Source organism: Dysidea avara, chromosome 6 (genome assembly GCF_963678975.1).
Source record: "Dysidea avara chromosome 6, odDysAvar1.4, whole genome shotgun sequence".
NCBI classification, from domain to species: Eukaryota; Metazoa; Porifera; class Demospongiae; order Dictyoceratida; family Dysideidae; genus Dysidea; species Dysidea avara.
Window position 1 is genome coordinate 1,574,802 of NC_089277.1, and position 20,012 is coordinate 1,594,813.

At 36.2% G+C, this 20,012-nt stretch overlaps 1 protein-coding gene across 1 annotated transcript in view; it reads right to left on the reverse strand.

Annotated features, from left to right (window-relative positions):
* The window catches only part of LOC136257464 (ankyrin repeat domain-containing protein 49-like), a 138,172-nt gene extending 135,531 nt beyond the window's left edge, over window positions 1-2,641 (reverse strand). Inside the window, exon 1 of the mRNA XM_066050685.1 lies at window positions 2,575-2,641. Coding sequence (XP_065906757.1) covers window positions 2,575-2,616 — 42 coding nt within the window. The 5' untranslated portion in view covers window positions 2,617-2,641. The remainder of the gene's footprint in view (window positions 1-2,574) is intronic.
* Window positions 2,642-20,012: the final 17,371 nt, after the last annotated feature.

Consider the following 20,012-nt stretch of genomic DNA (forward strand, 5'->3'; position numbering starts at 1 on the left):
AGGTTTTGAAATATGGTACTCGTTATACTCATTTACAGTGGCTAAAGGTTCCTGTTTCCCTAACTTATTGTTTGTACCATGCTCCATCAGTACCAATAGCTACCATTCCACCAGGGAAATTTCACTTTTCCTTCCAACTCTGTTTGGTAGCCAGATAAATTATCACACCAGAACTACAGTACGTTTTGCTGATCCTACAGTATCTGATGTCATTTAGCCATCACGCAAAAAATTTTAATAGAAAGCCACTCATCTGTGGAATTCCTTGCAGGCTGACATTAAAAAGCTTCCTGATTTTTGAAGTTGTGTAAAAAGCCATTAATATAATTAAGCTTTGTCATTATGTGGCATAGTGTTATATGTGTATCCATGCAGATTACTATCAGGGCTTCCAATCCTGGTCTGCAGTATGCTGACTGACTTGTTTAAACTCACACCATTCAAATTTCATTCCCTACAGTATAGGAAAACATATAACTGTATGCCTAATGTCAATCAAAACATGTTATGTACATTTTTTTTTTATTTGTGTACAGTATAAAGCTGCAAAAGTCATAGCTACAGGCTATGAGACAGAATACTGACAATCTTAAGATTTGGTGCTGAGAAATCAGCACAGCTGGTTTGCCCAAGGGTATCTTTACTGATAATAGAAAGTTCCAATTCAGTGTGCGACCACAGCTACTTGTGCAGCTGCGTTTCTATACAACTGTATGTAGTTTAGTGTATTGGATCGGATGGTTTTGAGCCTCGAATCCATTCCTATTAGTCATGGAAGAGGAAGACATCTACGACATGCACTTGATCGCAAAAGTGGTACAGTACACTGAATCTAGGAGTTATAAAATGAGAGCTTTCTGGCATACAACATTACAGTAGTTAACAAATTGCACACCAATAATACAAGGCAGTGAATACTAAACCGAAAGTCGGTTCAATAAGCCAGACTCGCTATTGAACTGACAGTAAAACTTAGACAAAAAAGGGCCACTAAAAGAAAAAAACAACTACACAAAATTCAGCCGGGGCTCAAACTCTAGACTACTGGAACTGTAGGCAGTGTGCCAACCACTGTGCTACCACTGCTAACTACCCACTACCCCTACTTTTTCACCTTGTAAATGTTATTCATGTAGTAGTCTCACTATATTATAGCTAGAAGTTAAGAAGAACCACAAGAAGAACGTAGCATCAAAGGCATACCTCTCAACTGTCACACCTCTGGCATGATTCTCACGATTTGAGGTGCAATCTCACGCTCTCACGCCCAATGTATTGAATCTCATGTCTACAAGCAATGTAGCTTAACTTCCACAAAACATTTAGTATTAGAACTTTGGATAGTTTCTGTATGTAGTTGTACACAGTTCATGTCGCGTGATTATTCTCACGTGATCCCTGGTATTTAAATGAGGAAATGACACTGGATCAGACATGTGTGTGGGATTAATAATCTATTGATCAGAGCACTGGATTAAGACATGGCTGGGGACAACAGAGTAAGATGTTTAAAAAGTAACAGAATATTTCGACTGCCTGGCATCTACAAGTGTTATTTGAGTTGTGCAGGGCCATGTATCATAAAATGATCATGTGATGCCATGGATACATCGCAAGACAAAAAGAGAGAACAAGCGACTACGTGTGGCTGAACATAAAATATGGTGACATTCCAGTGGATAATAGTGCACTACCAGAGTACCAGAATTCAATGTGTGCACAACTAATTCTAGATTGTGGCATAGCAGATGGTGTACAGATACAATTAATAGCAACTAAGCCTGCATAAACAGGTGGATATATAGAAGCCATAGGTGCACAACTACGTACTATTAGCCTAAGGGCACATTTTATGTATGTTGTGCTTGTTCTCTCCATCAGCTTGCACAGGATGGATGACAGACCTTTGTTGATCTCATTCCTGGCAAAAACTACAGGTTGAGAGCTCTGCCTAAAGGTGAAGAAGAAATCAAAGCTGAACTCGATCCTACTAATGCTACTTTTTACGTCCCCTAAAGTAGACTAGGGGAAACTACTGTACCCTAAAATAATTCTAATGCTACTAGACGCGAAAATAAAAACCTTTCGGTTCAGTAACCACCTCCATAATGGCATTGCTGCGCAAATTATCAATTCAAAATATGTGCAGCGCAATTTATAAACTGCGCAAATTCACAAATTACTTCGCTTATCAATAACACACAGGCACTCAATGTAGACAGCGCTCCTTGCAGCGCTCAAAGCCACCAAAATTCGTGCCAACTAAGAGTCAAGGTAAAAATAATTCCCACCCACAATCCGCGAAAAATGCTGAAATATCTCGTCGCTAACTTGAAGTCACAGGCTGGCTTTTCACGCGAAATTTCGGCGGGTGAGGACTTTTATCACGGTCACAGGTCTACCTAGCTAGTTAACTACACTGAGTGCGTGTCTATATTTGTGACATTCCCACGTACCGTATCATTGTGGTGGAAGTTCCACCATACCTATAGCTATGCGGTAGAATTGCCACCACACACTCAGTGACCTTCATTTCAGTCATTCAATCATTGCTAGCTATAGTTATGTACGTACCTTAGTTGGCTTTCTCTGCTCTCCTTTAGGCACCCCCGCCATTTAGGATACAACATGCGCCCTTAGGAATGTTGCAGGCACCCCTACGATGGACAGAAGCCATAAATTGAATAATAATTTTTATCTTACAATGGTCACATTGTTACTCTCTCATCAACAAGCCGAAACTATTGTAACTATAGCTACCTATACAAGTAGTCATTCTATACCAAATCAACCAAAAAATTTGGCACCCTATCAAGAAACTTTCTCACACCAAAATTTTATATTGATCTACCTTTAAGTTATGATCACTCAAAGTTTATTTTATTTTGTTTACACTTCTCTCTAACAATTTTACTTGTGAGTAACATAGATATCACTGCTTTAGATTTTTAAAATCATTATTAAATTCTCTTTCAGGTGATAGCTATATAACGTTTTTATAATTGCCCATGCAAAGAAAAGGTCTAACCACAAAAATCAAGAGTTCATAATGTTATATTTAGGAGAGTATCCAACGCCTGTATTGCCTCTTCAAAATGCACTGCATAATAATTGTGCACCATTGTGTAACATATCCGAATACTTTAGTATAATTTTTCCTTTGATCTTATTATTTAATATGTATTTTTCAATTAATTTTATTTTTGGTTTACATCCTCTAATACCCATCATTCACCACTAAAGTTGGGACCGATAGCCATGTGAGTTATAAAAGTGTTAATGTGTATCCTTGTAATCATTGCTGTTTGTGTGTATGCAAAGATACAGTATCAATTGCAAGTAACGTTATATATAAATACTATGTCACAATCATTTTATACACTGTTGGTTCGTAAGTAAGGTTAATCTGTTCATGTTTTGTCAGAAAATCTAGTTATACTTGAATAATAACAACACATATACTATTGCTGGAAGTAATTCACCCCTTATCAATCTTATTATTGCTCCTGATTATAATGTCAGTTTTACATAGAAGTGAAATATTGAACTTGATAACATTTTCACTAGCTTCAGTAACTAACTGATACTGCTACTTTCAGTTTGTACGTATCATGTAGCATTTAATGCTGATTGAGATATGCAAGCACGTATTTTGATACACAAGGTTATAGCTATATTATAGTGGAAACTGTCTAAGCATGCAGGTGACTATTTGTAGGGTGTAACTAATCACTGGACTGGACTACTGGACTGAAACACAGCCTTACACTGGACTGGACTACTGGACTGACATATATATTTTTGGTTTTTACACATTCTGAGGATGGTTTTATTGAGCATTGCTAGCCAAGGGCCAGGGCCGCCCAGAGAAATTAAGGGGCCCAGGGCAAAGAGTTAAAGTGGGCCCTTGACCCAAGTTGTAAGGTGAAGACCAAAAAAAAAAAAAAAAAAAAAAAAAGGTCACAACCTGCTGGCAATGACAATAACTATCCATCACCAACCATATCTCCTTATCTATAAGCTTGCTACACTGCTCCTCTGAAGAATACTGTGACTGCTCTATTAGAGTATTTAGATCTGACTGCTCTATTAGAGTATATCGATCTTTTAAACAGATATTCAGGGGGCCCTTCATGGGGCCTCCTGGGGCCCCTTTCAGGCTGGGGCCCGGGGCAAAATGCCCCAGTTGCCCCCCCCCCCCCCCCTGTGGGCGGCCCTGTCTTCAGAAAATTTACAGTCTACTAGAGGTGGAGCAAGCAAAACTACTGACTTCTCACTACTTACATTATAGATATACTAAACTTTACAACGGGAAGTAACTCATGTGACGTCTCTGTACAAATTCCCAATGTGACGTAACGAGCTCGAAAAAACATCCGTGTTTCGCTTGCGCGCCATAGATGCTGTCCGTAGGAGCGCGATATTATTTCTAATGGCTTTATTTGCCAACTATTAACAATTTGTCGGCTTTTAACTTGACGAATTGGTTAACCCACTAATGGTAATGCATATACAACTGCACTGTGTGATCTATTTTTAGATTTCATACAAGAGTATGGTTTTACGCAAATGGTTGGCTTCCCAACAAGAAGAAATAGTACAGTACATTGGACATCTTTGCTACAAACCGCCCATCATTAGTAACTGTTTGTAAGCCCATCATTAGTAACTGTTTGTAAGCCAGTACCAGGTATTAGTGACCACGAAGCAGTCCTTATCCACTCTTCTACAAAAGCTTACTCTCAACCAACACCCCTAAGGACTGTATATAAATGGAACAAAGCAGACTGGGGGGAAATCAAAAGCAGCACTGAACACTTTTGTACCACTTTTAATTCAGAGTTTTCTATTCACACCCCAGTGGATAAAATGTGGAATGAATTTTAAAATTTCTGTCTCTATTTTAAGAACCATCCCCTCTAAAGCAGCTAATGGTAAAGGTGCCCATCCCTGGGTCACTCCTTTAATTAAAAGATTGTCTAAGAGGAAACAATGTATGCATAATAGAGCTCGACTCAGCCACCACAGGGATAACTGGACCCAATACTACAATCTCAAAAGAGAATGCCAACGTGAATGTCGTAGAGTATACAACAACTATGTCATGGGTTTAGTTGATGATAGCAATAATGTTTCTGAACGAATGTGGACATATGTTAAATCCAAAAGAACTGACCACTGTGGAGTTGCTCTTCTCAAACAGAATGACGAAACTTTCAATAACCCAAGGGATAAAGCCGAAATACTTAACAACTATTTGACATCAGTATTTACATCTGAAGACACATCTACTATTCCAACCCTAAATTATAACATATATCCTAATATTTCTTCAGTAACCATACAAAAAGAAGGTGTAATTAATTTGCTGTCTAATCTTAAAGAGTACAAAGCAAAGGACCCAGATGAGATCCCAACAGTACTGCTAAAGAGGCTTTCCACAGAAATATCTCCAGCTTTAACACAAATTTTTCAAGCCTCTCTCCATCAGTGCTAGGTCCCAACAGAGTGGAAAACAGCTAATGTTGTTCCGGTCTTTAAAAAGGTGAAAGGAGCAACCCTGCAAACTATAGACCGGTATCCCTTACCTGTGTATGTAGTAAGATACTTGAACACATTATATACTCACATATATTCCAACACTTGAAGAAGTATGATGTTTTGTGTGAAGAACAACATGGATTTCAGCAAAATAAATCATGTGAAACTCAACTCATAGCAACAGTTAATGAAATTGCAGAACATATGAATGCTGGTAAACAAACCGATGTGATTATGCTGGACTTTGCCAAAGCTTTTGACAAGGTCCCTCATGTGCGGCTCTGTCATAAGTTAAGCCATCTTGGGATTAATGGCCCTCTCTTGATGTGGATTGAGAATTTTCTATCTGGACAATCTCAACAAGTGGTAGTAAATGGCAAAAAAAGTTCCATATCTAGTGTTTCTTCTGGAGTACCTCAAGGAACCGTCCAGGCCTCACTTTTATTTTTATGTTTTATCAATGACATCACAAAGAACATCTCTTCATTCATAAGACTGTATGCAGATGATGTTTTAATCTACCGATCCATCGACAGGAAAGAAGATTGTTTACTGCTCCAAAAAGACTTAGTTACTTTAGAAAACTGGGCATATAAGTGGAATATGTGTTTTAGCCCTCCTAAATGTGAATTTTTAAGAAACACAAACAAAAAGGATGTCATTCATTTCCAATACCTCGTTCAAAGCATAGAGATATGTGAAGTACGGCAAGCCAAATATTTAGGGGTTACCCTGAATAATAAGTTAAAGTGGACAGATCATATCGAACAAAGCAAACTCAGTACTTGGATTCCTGCGACGAAATTTTAACAACTGCCCAACTAGGGTGAAAAGTTCTCTTTACAAAAGCCTTGTAAGACCCATTCTAGAATATGCATGTACCATCTGGGCACCTCACTGTCAGAGAGATACACAACGCATTGAAGCTATTCAAAGAAGAGCAGCTAGATTTACTATGAATCGCTATGGTAGATATGAGAGCGTTACAAATATGTTACACCAACTAGACTGGCCCACTCTCTATGTAAGAAGAAACCAGCAAAAATTGATGATGATGTATAAAATAATTAATGGTCTTGTGTATGTGCAGCATAGCTTACCCCTAACATATTCAAACTTACACAGTACCCTTTGTGGTCACTCTTACAAGCTTTCTCAGCCAGCAACCAGAGTTGACTCCTACAAATTCTCATTTTTCCATCAACTATTACTATGTGGAACAGTTTACCATCATCGGTGGTTAAAGCTGAATATTTTAATCAATTTGAGAACCAGATTGTAAATTTGTACATATAATACTCAATCTGAGTTTTGTACTTAACACAATATAATATAATAATAGCCTTGTACACAATAACAGGAATGCGTGTGCAACCACAAGAGGCTGTTGTTTGTAATAAACAAACCACCAGTATGTCAAGAGGTAAGCGAATTATGTTATGGCCACACCGTCTCATTTTTGTAGACTTTTCACAGATTCTCTGTGTTGGGAAACAGCTTAGGTAGTTTTATTTTGAAATCTATATCAAGTGTGTAGTGTAATAGGCAACTTGGATTTATTGTATCAATTGTCATATTGTATAAAATTGCTGCTTACCACTTTACACTTGTGGACTTTTCAGTAGTAGGCCCATGACCAATGCTAGATATCAATTTACCATACCATCAACTACTATATATACCACACTTGGGGGGTGTAAAGTGTGTGTTGGATTGCTCTGAAACCACGAAAGCTGTATGGCACGGGGATGAAAGACAGAATCTTCTAATAAGACACCAGCAAAATTTTGAAGAAATCATCTGAGCCACATGATTAGACACCCATCAAAGAGTACCAAATGACACTGTACTGATGACCAACAAGCAAGAGCTCAAGATGCACTACCAAATTATATGTTTAAACAGTATGTGTACTTTCAAAAGACATGACATAAACACTTAATAGCTACATTGCACACGTAATTCATAATCAACGTACACATATTACACTGTACAGTTAAAATATTCAAAGTGTATGGTTTCTTCGTTAGTTAGTGTGAGGAATTGTTGACTTAACACATTCTGGCTGTACTGGTGGGGCTACCTTTAGCCAACTCTGTAGCAATGGTGAATGGCTTGTGTAATTAACTGAAGTCATACTGGGACCAATCAATCATGTTTATCCACTTTGTAGTATAATGTCACGTAAGTACTAAAGCTTCCATACAGGCCTCCTGCAAATCTATGAAATCATAGAATGACCTGGACTTGGAATTGAAGAATGTGGCCTGGTGGACCAAGTGTTCTATTAGCTAGCTAGTTGTAGACACACTTACAGGACAGTATGGTATGGTATGGTATGGAATACATCTAAAGTCCGTTCTTTCAAATATACGACTCAGTACAAGGTCACGGGTCGTTGAAATCAGTCACTAAACAAACTGGATAAATCATGCACCAGTGTCCAATGTGTCACTACCGAAAATTCGCCGAAACACGGCTCTTGTAAACTCTTCAAACTTTTGTTATTGTCCTGGGAGACTTAACTGCTTCATCCTGAAGTGAAGTTAGCGACAAACAGATAAACAACGGACACACCTGCTCGCCATCATCGTCCTTAGCAACCGCACTATGACGTAAACCGAAACACAGATGTTATAGTGCGCGAGTTCCGTTTCCAATCCCTATGTGTATAGTATATCTATGCTTACATGCTCTACAGCTTTTATACACCTCTTAGTGTTGTGTTTTGGAGATTGTAATATCTAGCAACAGCTAACCAAAAATCATTTTACTATATAAAATGTTCCATCTAGTCAAGTGTTAATAGATTCTCCATGTGAAGTAGTGTGGGCACAAGTACATGTACAGAACCGTCCCGGTATAATTTTAGGATCCTTCTACTGTCCTCCTCATTCTCCAATATCAATTTGGGAAGAACTGTCTGAATGTATACAACAACAAGTTCAACAAATGTTTCCTGATGCAGTACTCATTCTTGGGGGTGATTTTAACTCCCCAGGAATTGATTGGTCTTCTGGTTGTTTAACTGAATCTTATTTGCCAGCAGCATTTAGAGAATCATTAATTTTGCTATCCCAAGACTTTTTATTAGAGCAAATAGTTGCCGATCCTACTAGAGAAGAAAATATTTTAGACCTATGTTTATATCACATCCTAGCTATGTTTGCCAATCTAGAACTGTTTTCGGCTTAAGTGATCATAATGCAGTAATTGTTGATCTGTTAAATTGTATTCCTTGCAATAGCAAACCTAGAAAGAAAATGTACTGTTTTAAAAGAGCAGACTGGGTCTCTCTCTGTGACAAAGTAAGCAGCATTTCTGCGGATTATTTACGACTAAATGAAACCAACTCGAGATCTGTTGAAGAAAACTGGAATTATATACGTGAAAACCTCTTACAAGCTGTTGACACCTACATACCAATGAAATATATTTCTAGCCAGAAAAAACTTCCATGGATGACACCTTGCCTTAAAAGACGAATAAGGAAAAAGCAGAGATTTTACAATAAAGCAAAAGTGAACCAGGACAGCTACTGATTGGGCGCAATTTAAGAAGATTCAAAAACAAGCTCGCCGATCCATCCGACTACAACTTAACAACTACCTTACCAACATTCTTAATTCTTCAAGTAAACTGAAAGGAAACAAACCCTTTTGGAACTTCAGTAAATCTCAGAACCGTGACCACACTGGAATTAGTGTACTACAAACCCCTGATGGAATAGTTACTACACCAAGCAGTAAAGCTGAAATTCTCAATATTACATTTCAATCAGTGTTTACAGTAGAAGATCAAACTTCCTTACCTACATTACCTGAATCAGTTCATCCACCCATAGAAGAGATAACCATCACAGAACCTGGTGTCTTTGCTCTCTTATCTCAGACAGATCCAAACAAAGCAGGGGGGCCAGACAACATTCCAGCTCGAATACTTAAGGAACTTGCATATCAATTAACACCAATGCTTACACACCTATTTCAACAATCTCTGACTACTGGCGATATACCACAGGAGTGGAAGTCTGCATTTGTAACTCCATTATTTAAAAAAGGCAAAAGATACGATCCATCTAACTATCGTCTGGTGTCCTTAACATCAATTGTCTGCAAAACGTTGGAACATATTTTAGTCAGTCAGATTATGAAACACCTGGAAACAAACAGTATATTGTGCAACAACCAGTACGGATTTAGAGCTAGACGCTCTTGCGAATCACAACTCCTGCTAACAATTGATGATTTTGCTCGTGCATTAAATAGCAAGTTACAAGCTGACATTGGAATTCTGGACTTCTCAAAGGCATTTGATAAAGTTCCACATGCCAGGCTTGTGAAGAAATTAGACTATTATGGAATACGAGGGAAAATACTTCAGTGGATTACATCTTTTCTACACAACAGATCACACCAATAGTCATTGAGGGCACATACTCATCCCCATGTAAAGTCACTTCTGGAGTACCTCAGGGTACAGTTTTAGGACCAACACTATTTCTACTATATATTAATGATCTAATATCAAATATTCAGAGCACTGTTCGTTTATTTGCTGATGACTCTCTTATCTATCGACCAATAAATTCTCCTAACGATCATCAGCTATTACAACAAGACTTAAATACACTAAATACTTGGGCTAAAACATGGCAAATGAAATTTAATGTTGACAAGTGTTGCATTCTTCAGTTATCCAAACACCACCATAAAACAACATTTCTTTATCACATGTCAAACAAACCCCTCAAAGTTGTTGAACAGCATTCTTACCTTGGAATAATAATAGATCACCATCTTTCTTGGGGACCACAAGTTAACCATGTATGCAACAAGGCAACCAGACTAATCGGTTTTTTACAACGTAACTTAAGAAACTGTTCACGTGCACTTAAAGAACTAAGCTATAAACAATTTATCTTACCTGTGCTGGAATATGCTGCTGCAATTTGGGACCCATACCACCTAAAGGACATAAATAAAATAGAAATGATACAACATAGAGCAGCTAGATTGGTCCTGAATCGACCATGGAGAAGGAATATGCGAGATAGTATAACTGATATGCTAACATCATTAGAATGGCCTCCACTCCAATTAAGGAGAAAATGTGCAAGATTAACCCTATTATACAAGATTATCCACAACCTAACTGAAATACCTAACAGCTACTTACCAACATTATTACCTGTCACCATTACAAGATCTAATCATGAACAAAACTTCCTACACTATCATACATCAATAGACAATTATAAGTACTCATTTTTTCCAAGAACAATACCAGAATGGAATGGACTACCACAAGACATCATCAACCAACAAACTATTGACAGCTTCAAACAATTATTATACAATCACTTTTAATTTTAATGTACATTAGCACTTATGCCCCAGGCGGGCTCTGCTAATTAAACAATATAATAATAATAATAATATAATAATATTTGTACTACCTATGATATACTGTATCCTAGAACTAAATAGCTCAGAACCCTGAGACACAACCTATCCTTCCTATAAGACAATCTATTGTAGCTAAGTTCATTCCTACATGCAAAATACAAACTCTTTGCACAACTGTAGGGTTTTTCTGCTATCATGATTAATTCTTACATTTGCTGGTTGGCGTACTACAATATGTGACCAAATTTACAAGCTTGCTTCTATCTCCAAGATGTTATCATAATAACTAGCACATTCCCTGCAGCATACTGATAAGGAGTATATATGTACTGTAGAAGAACACAATAAATAGATGTTAAATCACTAGAAGTCAGTTTTTGCTTACTCCACTCTTCACACTCATCATTTTAGTAGCAGACTACAAGTTTTCTGAAGGCCCTTGGCTAGCAAGACTCAATAAAACCAACATCAAAATGTGTAAAAACCAAAAATATGTCAGTCCAGTAGTCCAGTCCAGGGATTAGTTACACCCCTATTTATATATACCTGTAATTGGATCAGTGTATAAATGTCTTACTAGGACAATTTAAAGTTGCATGTCCCTTACAGAGAGGTGGCCTTTCTTTACAGGTAGCCAGTTCCATTGGAACACTTACAAATAAAACATGAGGTTATGTACAGGCGTCAGCTGCATTCTTTGTTGTTAACACAGGAACGAATGTTTACTTCAAGTATTGTAATTTAGAGCTTTTTCAGATGAGAATAAAATTACTGATGTAGTAGATTGGCTTTAAAAGTCTGTTCAACTTACACCATCAAACGTTCAATTGTGTACAGATATTAGTGCATCAGATTTAGTTGCATGTCAAAGTTACACGTGAATGATTTTACAGGTCATCATGCAATATGCATCACATTCAGTCTCAACTTTTACTACAATACTCTTCTTTATTACATGATTTAACTTTGAAGTTTAATTGCCTTGACCCTTTCTTTATTCGATTATTAATGTATTTTACTTTAACCTATAGATGTGTATAAGTGTGCAATTGCTGCAGTCTTAGTACAATGTAACACATAGCAATTTCTAGGAACATGCTGTAATTCTCAAATTTGAGTTATGTTGGTATGTAGTTTCATGATGATACAATTGATGTATGGACAGTGTGGAACCTGCCTAAGCCAGTTACCTTAGGGTCAAAATTTCTTGGCATTAATGTACAGGTAGCTACTTAATACAGTTGGGTCAGTGTATAAATGTGTCACTAGGCAATTTAAAATTGGCCCTTATGGAGCAGTGGCCTTTGATTTGATTTGATTTATATAATTAACCTCCAGGCATTTGGCTATACAGCCATTCTTCCTTGCCCAGAGGAACACATCACATACACATAAGTAAGCACCAAAAATGACTGAAGACATATACAGTATCAACACAATTGCAAAATAAAAACAAGAGACTACACAACTACAAAAATAACAAAAAGACTATTAGACTACACACATGCACGCATGATCAATAAAGTGCCTTTCTATACAGGTGGCCACTAAGAAAGGTTCCACTGTAGCTATTTCATTAAATTTTTGATGAGTAAGACAATGCGTAGTGGCTTTATAAGTGTATATTTTATCTAGCAAAGGCAATTTTTATATACATAAAAACATATAAAGATGGCCTTTAAGTGGTCAGTAATAGGCATGCCCTTTCAAAGTATGCTTTAAAAGTGATATATTGTAGTCATATAGAGTGGAACATATCTTAGCTGCCACCTTAAGGCCACCTATTTATAAGGGCCAAGGACATTCCTACTCCAACGCAACTATATATAAAGCAGCCACCTAGATATTAAAGCCAAAATATTTTGGATACCACTGAGACATGCCAACAATTCCGTGTACATATGAATAACTGTATTGTTTGTATCCTGCTGTATAATTTATTATACACACATATAAGATGGAAACTATCATCATAATCTGTGGCAGTATAATTATTATACAGTAAGAACAGATTGGAACATCATTATTAACATTGTACAGTAAATCCTCTATAATAGCTACACCTCTATAATAAGACCAAACTTGTTATAGTGGCCACCTCTATTATATAGGTCTCAAATACACTTATCTTGCAGCAAAAATATAATCAGTGATTCCTTTATTAGGCAGCCTTATTATTGCTACCAATTTTCTTAGCTTTATAAGTGGCTCTGTTAGTATGATTTCACTGTAGTGAGCCTTCATCAATACAAACGCTAACAACAGATCTATTTCAAAGCATAAAATGATTGTGACATAGCATTATATAAGGTTACTTACAATTGCATGGTATTGACAATTATTATATGCACATATTTGTACTATACAAACAGCAGTGGTTATACAAGGCTACATATTAACACTTATAACTCATGGTCCCAACTTCAAACTCACAGTAGTGAATGGTATTCGAGCAATATGTACACAAAAAATAAAATTAATTGAAGAATATATATATTTAAAAATTAAGATAAAAAGCATTATACATCTAACATGTCACTATAACTTGGTGTAAGTGTTAGGGTAAAACATGAGGAGTTATGATTAGTCAAACTTTGCAATTAACACTATAAGATTCCTCTTTGTAGGTTCAGTCACATTGTTTGACTCATCTACTAGAATAGTTTCAACACTCTATTACATCTTGACTGCTCTATTAGAATATCTTAATCTTTTTAAAGAATTTCTTCCTTGTGGTCAAAGACAAGGACGTACAGTGTGATCATTAACCATAAATTGACTCCTCCAAAGTGAGTAAAGAGAGAACAATTGAGAGTTACTAAATGGTATATATACATGTAAATTGTTGTATGTTTGTTCCGTCAAGGTTGCTCCAAACTGGTAGGTTTGTAGAATCCCCTCTATACCTTAGTATAACAACTTGTATGACATCAGTCCTTCCACATCTGACCAGTTCACTGATATACATTACATACAGTACATAACATGTGTAGTTTAACTATAGTGTATAATAAATTAATAGTTGACTAGTTATTAGTAATGACATCATTACTAAAATACTATCCCCATAAGTGTGATCCTTCTTAAAATGGTCCAATTTCTCTGACCTTATTTTGATTTTGTGTTGACAAACACAGAACAGATTCAGAGATAACAGATGGTAGACAGGCTCAAGTATCACTATAAAGATTTATGTTTCATTAATAATCACTTGGCACTATTGACTGTGACAAAGGCTATCCCACTCCAATATAAACATATGATACTTCAGTGACTGTACTATTAGAGTTATTTACTGTGAACCTTACCTTTGCAAGCCTTATAGCCTTATAAGCCTAAAGAATAATTTTTCTGTACATACCCTCTATTACATATCACTTGTACTGGATATTGGAGGGGAGAACTGCCATTTGCCCCAAATATTCAATCCTGGATCTGTCATTGCCTTATAATATAATTATATTTGGTGTATTCGACAACCATACAATTTGGAAACCATAGAAATGATTATCCAAAACTTAGCTCATTTTCACAAGTAATTACAAGCCTTCATTGTTGTATTTGTTAGTAACTTATTTATTTATTTATTATTGTTAATTAGCAAATTCCACTAGGGGCAACACGCTAATGAGCATTACAAGCACATAATATTGTTATATTACTTACAGCGTTCTTAAATGTTTCGAGATCTATTGTGTCGATGTTAGGAATTTGAAGGGAGTTCAATTGAATAATTGTTTGAGGGAGGAAGGAGTATTTGTACACTTCAACTCTTGTTTGCAATTGAGTTAGCTTGAGAGGATGTTGAGCAAGGGTGTAGGACACCGGAGTTGGTGACGGTAAGCAATGATCAGGTATTAATTGCTAGTAAGTTCCTGACAGTCTTGAATAGGAAGGTGAGTCTAGCAATTGTTCTTCTGTTTTGAAGTGTAGGCCATTCAAGACTGGTTGTATGTCTGTGATGCTATCATGGTTTTGGTTAGATCTGTGCCAGGGTTTGTTCAAAACAAAATGAGCGGCACGGTGTTGAATCATTTCTAGTTTACTAATACTAGTGTGATGATAGGGGTCCCAGATGGCTGAGCAGTATTCTAATGATGGTAAGAGCAATTGTTTGTAGACGTGTTCTTTAATTTCTGATGGTGCATTGTGGAGATTTCTTTTAAGAATCCAAGGAATTGATTTGCCTTGTCACAGATGTAGTTGATGTGAGGATCCCATGATAGTTTGTGGTGGAGACGGATTCCAAGGTAATTGTATTCTAATACTGTAGCCAGTGGAATGTCGGACATTTTCTTTGTGAAGGTACTCTTGTTATGGTGTGTTGTTATAATAATGTAAAATTTTACATTTGGAGATATTGAATTCCATCATCCAGTCAGTTGCCCATCTTGTCAGTGAGTTTAAATCATCTTGAAGTATTTTATGGTCTTGTGGTGTTTTAATGGTTTTGTGAATAAGGATATCATCTGCAAAAAAGACAGATCTCACTTTGGATGTTGGCAATGATGTCATTGATATAAATCAAGAATATAACTGGTCCAAGAACAGACCCTTGGGGAACACCAGATGTTACATCACAAATGGATCATTTGGAACCTTCTACTATTATTTGTAACAGGCAGGCTTATTGTAGTTACTGTAATTTTTAAGTATTGAACTAGCCAATTAAAAGTGTTAAGGACTAAAATGGAATGATAATTGAAACTTCACAAGTGTATAAGGAGCTAGAATCTAAAGAATACTGGAGATCAACAGATTTTTAATCTTCAGTTACTGCAAGCTGCCATGCTGAATTAGAATTTAGTGCTCAAACTTTTGCTATCTTCAAGCTACTGTATTTAGCTAGTAGACGTTACTAGCTATACTATAGTTTATTGTTATAGAAGTGTTCTTACAGTTAACAAACTCATAAATATGTTATAAGTCTTTCAAGCATTTCCATTACAAATGAAGCACTATAGTGTGACACTGATATTAGTTAGTACAAGCTTTTAGATGCAATGTTAAGTAAAATGAAGTCAAGTTATCAAAATATTTGTTGTCAGGCAATAAAATGTTCATAGTTCAGTCAGTATAATGAGACAACCTTATGAATGAGATCATGAAGTGTAATGGACCTGTTTTAATCCTGTCATATGATCTTATTTATGAAGTGGTCATCTGAAATGTATTGAGTACCTCTGCACACTGGTATTGACACAATAGGGAGTAGATATGTAACAAGTTAGTAACATGTTACATGTAGCCATCATTGTAATACTGATAGTTGAGTGTGATAACAGTTATATACTGGACTCCACCTTTTCAAACGTACTTTATGTAACAACTTTAAACAGGCTGTAGGACCTACAGACCTTCAGCACTTGTGCTGTAAAGCATTAATAAATGTGACTGGGCCTGCGAAAATAGGGCATGTTGGCACATGATTTTTGCCTACTTTTTCAAACTTTCATCGCTCATAACTTTTTGTACCATTATGCTATGGCATTGATATATTCAGCTCTTAGTCAGCATTTAATTGGCATCATGATGCAAGTCACAGAATGGAAATATACTTTTCCAGTACTGAGTTATGACCTGTAGAGTGATGGGGTGTAGTTTGTGCCCACATGCCCTGTTTTTGCAGGCCCGGTCATAAATATGCTGTCATTATGACCTACACATACTCACCAAACTAAATTATAAGATCAGGTATATAATAGTTATCACAGCTACATGAATATGTAACCATATACATCACCACATCATGCAGGTTTGCCTCATGAAGCTCATTCTAATATTCTAATAACATGTTATAGCTAATAGTGTTAGAGATCACTACTTATTCCATCATGTTAATATTAACTCATTAGCTTCACTGTAACCCTGTAATTGGCTTATGTTTTGAGGTAGCCCCACACTGATGATAATTATACAGAAAAAATAATATGTGTATTATTTGTATAATGTTAATTAAGTTATGTATAGTGTATATACTAGCTCTATAGGATGTCTCCAAATTTGTGACTGATCCTACAAAAGCTGGGCACAAACTATTAATGGCAGTACTGTAATAGAATATCTGTATTCTGTAACTTGTGTTGTATTGCAAACATTATATATTATACTGAGAACTGTAAATGCCAATGTTTATACTGCCATTTCACATTCTGTCCCAACTTATAAGTTAAACCTCTGACTAAATGGGTAACTTTATTAAGAATAATTCAATAATTATGAGCAATTTGATGTCAAATAGCTAAAACTCTTTGGGTTTGAAAGGCTAGTAATCACAATACAACAGTTGATAAGTTTATCATTGTATACTATAGGATAGGTAAGTTCAGTGTTTAACATGTGCACCTCTTTGTAGAGAAGATTCTGTCCATTGTGCTAGCAGTTATACAGCAGTGTTCTTGATACTTTGCTTATGTCAAAAATTATCTAATAGGCTCAAACCTATTTTATGCTATAATAACATGGTATTGATTTGGAAAATCAAGATGATATTGTACCAACAATTATATTAATAATTTTCAATTTAGCTATTGTGATTCTACAAGCTGAAAATGGGGTTCATGTTGGAATGTACAAGAACAGTAACTGGCCAGTAACCAAGGTTTGTAGATATCTGTTATGAATGTAAATACACCACTGTAGCTATATACATGTAGTACTGACTTGTGTTCTACATAGATTTAGCCTTGCTACTAGGTCCACGTCAAATATGCCAGCATGATAATAAAAGCACGGTAGGCTGGAGTGCTATACCAGCATAATGCTAGCATATTAGGTGGATATTTCAAACTACAAAGCGTAATTCCATGAAACTAGATCAATACTCTCTAATGGAGCAATATGTGGAAACTTCAAACTGCAATAGACTACTCAAATACATTACATAGCTCCTTAGATTGATGCTCTCTTCTAACAGAACAGTCACTTTGTAATAAAATACTCTAATAGAGCATTCATCATTTATTAATATTTTCCAAGGGAATTGTGCTAACCTAGGAACATAATGGAAGTATAATGTGAGCACTGAAGAGCATAATAGGTGAGAATTTCCTGAAAGCATTTTGGGCAAATATTTTGAGCATAGTATTAATTTTGACTCAGGCCCACTTGCTACATTAATGCCCCTAATAATTGAGATAAATATTTGACTATATACCTTGTCATACATACAGTGTAGCTACCTCTCTAACGTGGGACTATGTGTACAAGCATGTATGCACTGATGGTAAATGACTATGTGTAATAACAGTTAATACTGTACTGTAGTTGTATGTGGAGGCAATTTAAAGAGTGTATCTTGTACATCTGCAATCAATATTGCAAGTCTATTTATTCTCATGGTAAACTGACTAACTAGTAGTATTCACACTTAGTATTGCATGGTATGTTATATAGCATGTTACAAAATCTGGTTTGTTCTGAAATTCAAAACTCCATGAATATCTTTGGGTGAGCACTTTATCAAAGTATACTTGACTGCACATAAAAGCATCACATAATTGGTTGAGCACTTCTTTCTATATACAAATAATATTCCTTCCAAAACACATGCAGTATGTATGTGATAAAGAATATGTACATATTTACTATTTGCATTCTTACAAGATAGCCATAAAACTACTGTAATATATATTGAATGACAGTATACAAACATGCACACAGTAGCTATATTGAAGAAGTACTAAGGGTTAAACATCCAAATAGGATTAGTAGAAATGAAACACAAGGGAGCTGCCTAACAGGCAAGACATTTTAGGATAAAACAGTATTCATTCCATAATATATTGAGCTGAAAATAATTGAGCTTCATAGCACACAAACTGTAGCTTGAAGAATGAAGGGTTCTAACACACTAAAACTCTAGTATAATATTCTGTAAAATTAGATTCACTTTGAATTTGAGAGCATTTTAGATGATTGTTTAACTAAGCATATGCTTAAGGATTATGAGATAGATTCAGATTGATGTGGCTGGGGCTTTAATGAGACTATATTTCATAATAAAGTTATTACTAATCAAATGTTCTATTAGAGTACTGACTGTGTTTATTGGAGTGGTGAGTGCTCTATTAGAGTATCTTGATCTTTACACAAAAGTCGTACAGTACTTTGCCCCAGTTAATATCACAATACAGTTTAAACAATTCCAGTGCATATAACTGTTAACTTTTCTGTACTTCAATAAAGTGTTAATACTTCCCAGTCTGATTTTGGTGTCAAATTCACTCAGTGTATCTTTGAGTGCTACTAAAAGAGCTGCAGGTAAACAAATGATTACTAGACTGACTACCCTACTGAATGCAACTGATTCTCTCTGTATTCGTGGAGAGTACAAGCTTCGGATATATAGAAACTAGATCATGTCATTGCTACGTTTTCACCTATGCGTTGATGCAGTGTCAAATAGGGCAATTTCACAGATGGAATCAACTGCCACTCGTTATCTGAAGAAGTGGTTGAACCTCCCTCGCAGTGCAACTAGAGTAATTCTGTATTATCCTGGTGTTTGCTGCCCTAGTATTACACATGTAACAACTTTAAACAGGCTGTAGGACCAGGTGTCCTACAGACCTTCAGCACTTGTGCTGTAAAGCCTTAATAAATAAAATAAATAAATAAAAACATGTTTCCGGAGAAGCCAAGCTCAGCTTACTAGCTTGTGTCAGTGCTTCTTCTGACCATCGTCTTCAAGAACTATGATTGCAACTGCAGCTTGCGAGAGTCTCTTTACAAATACAAGATGACTACTCTTTGCTGTTGTCTGCTCGTGAGCAACTATCTTCAATCCCAACTGCTTGATCTTTGTATGTTAAAGCTAAGCATTTATTATGCAACAACATTAAGTCCCAATGTGATACCCATCTGCAGACACTTTCAGTCCAGTGTAAGTTTAGAGATTCTGTTAAGTTAGAGGGACACCAGCTGGGCACACCAGCTTTTTCCTGGGCACACCAGCTGTGCTGACTGCCCATGCCAGTAATCATAAATAAATAAATAAATAAATAAATAAATAAATAGAGGAATCGTGCAATACATGGAACCAGCTGATGTCTGGTTTTCATC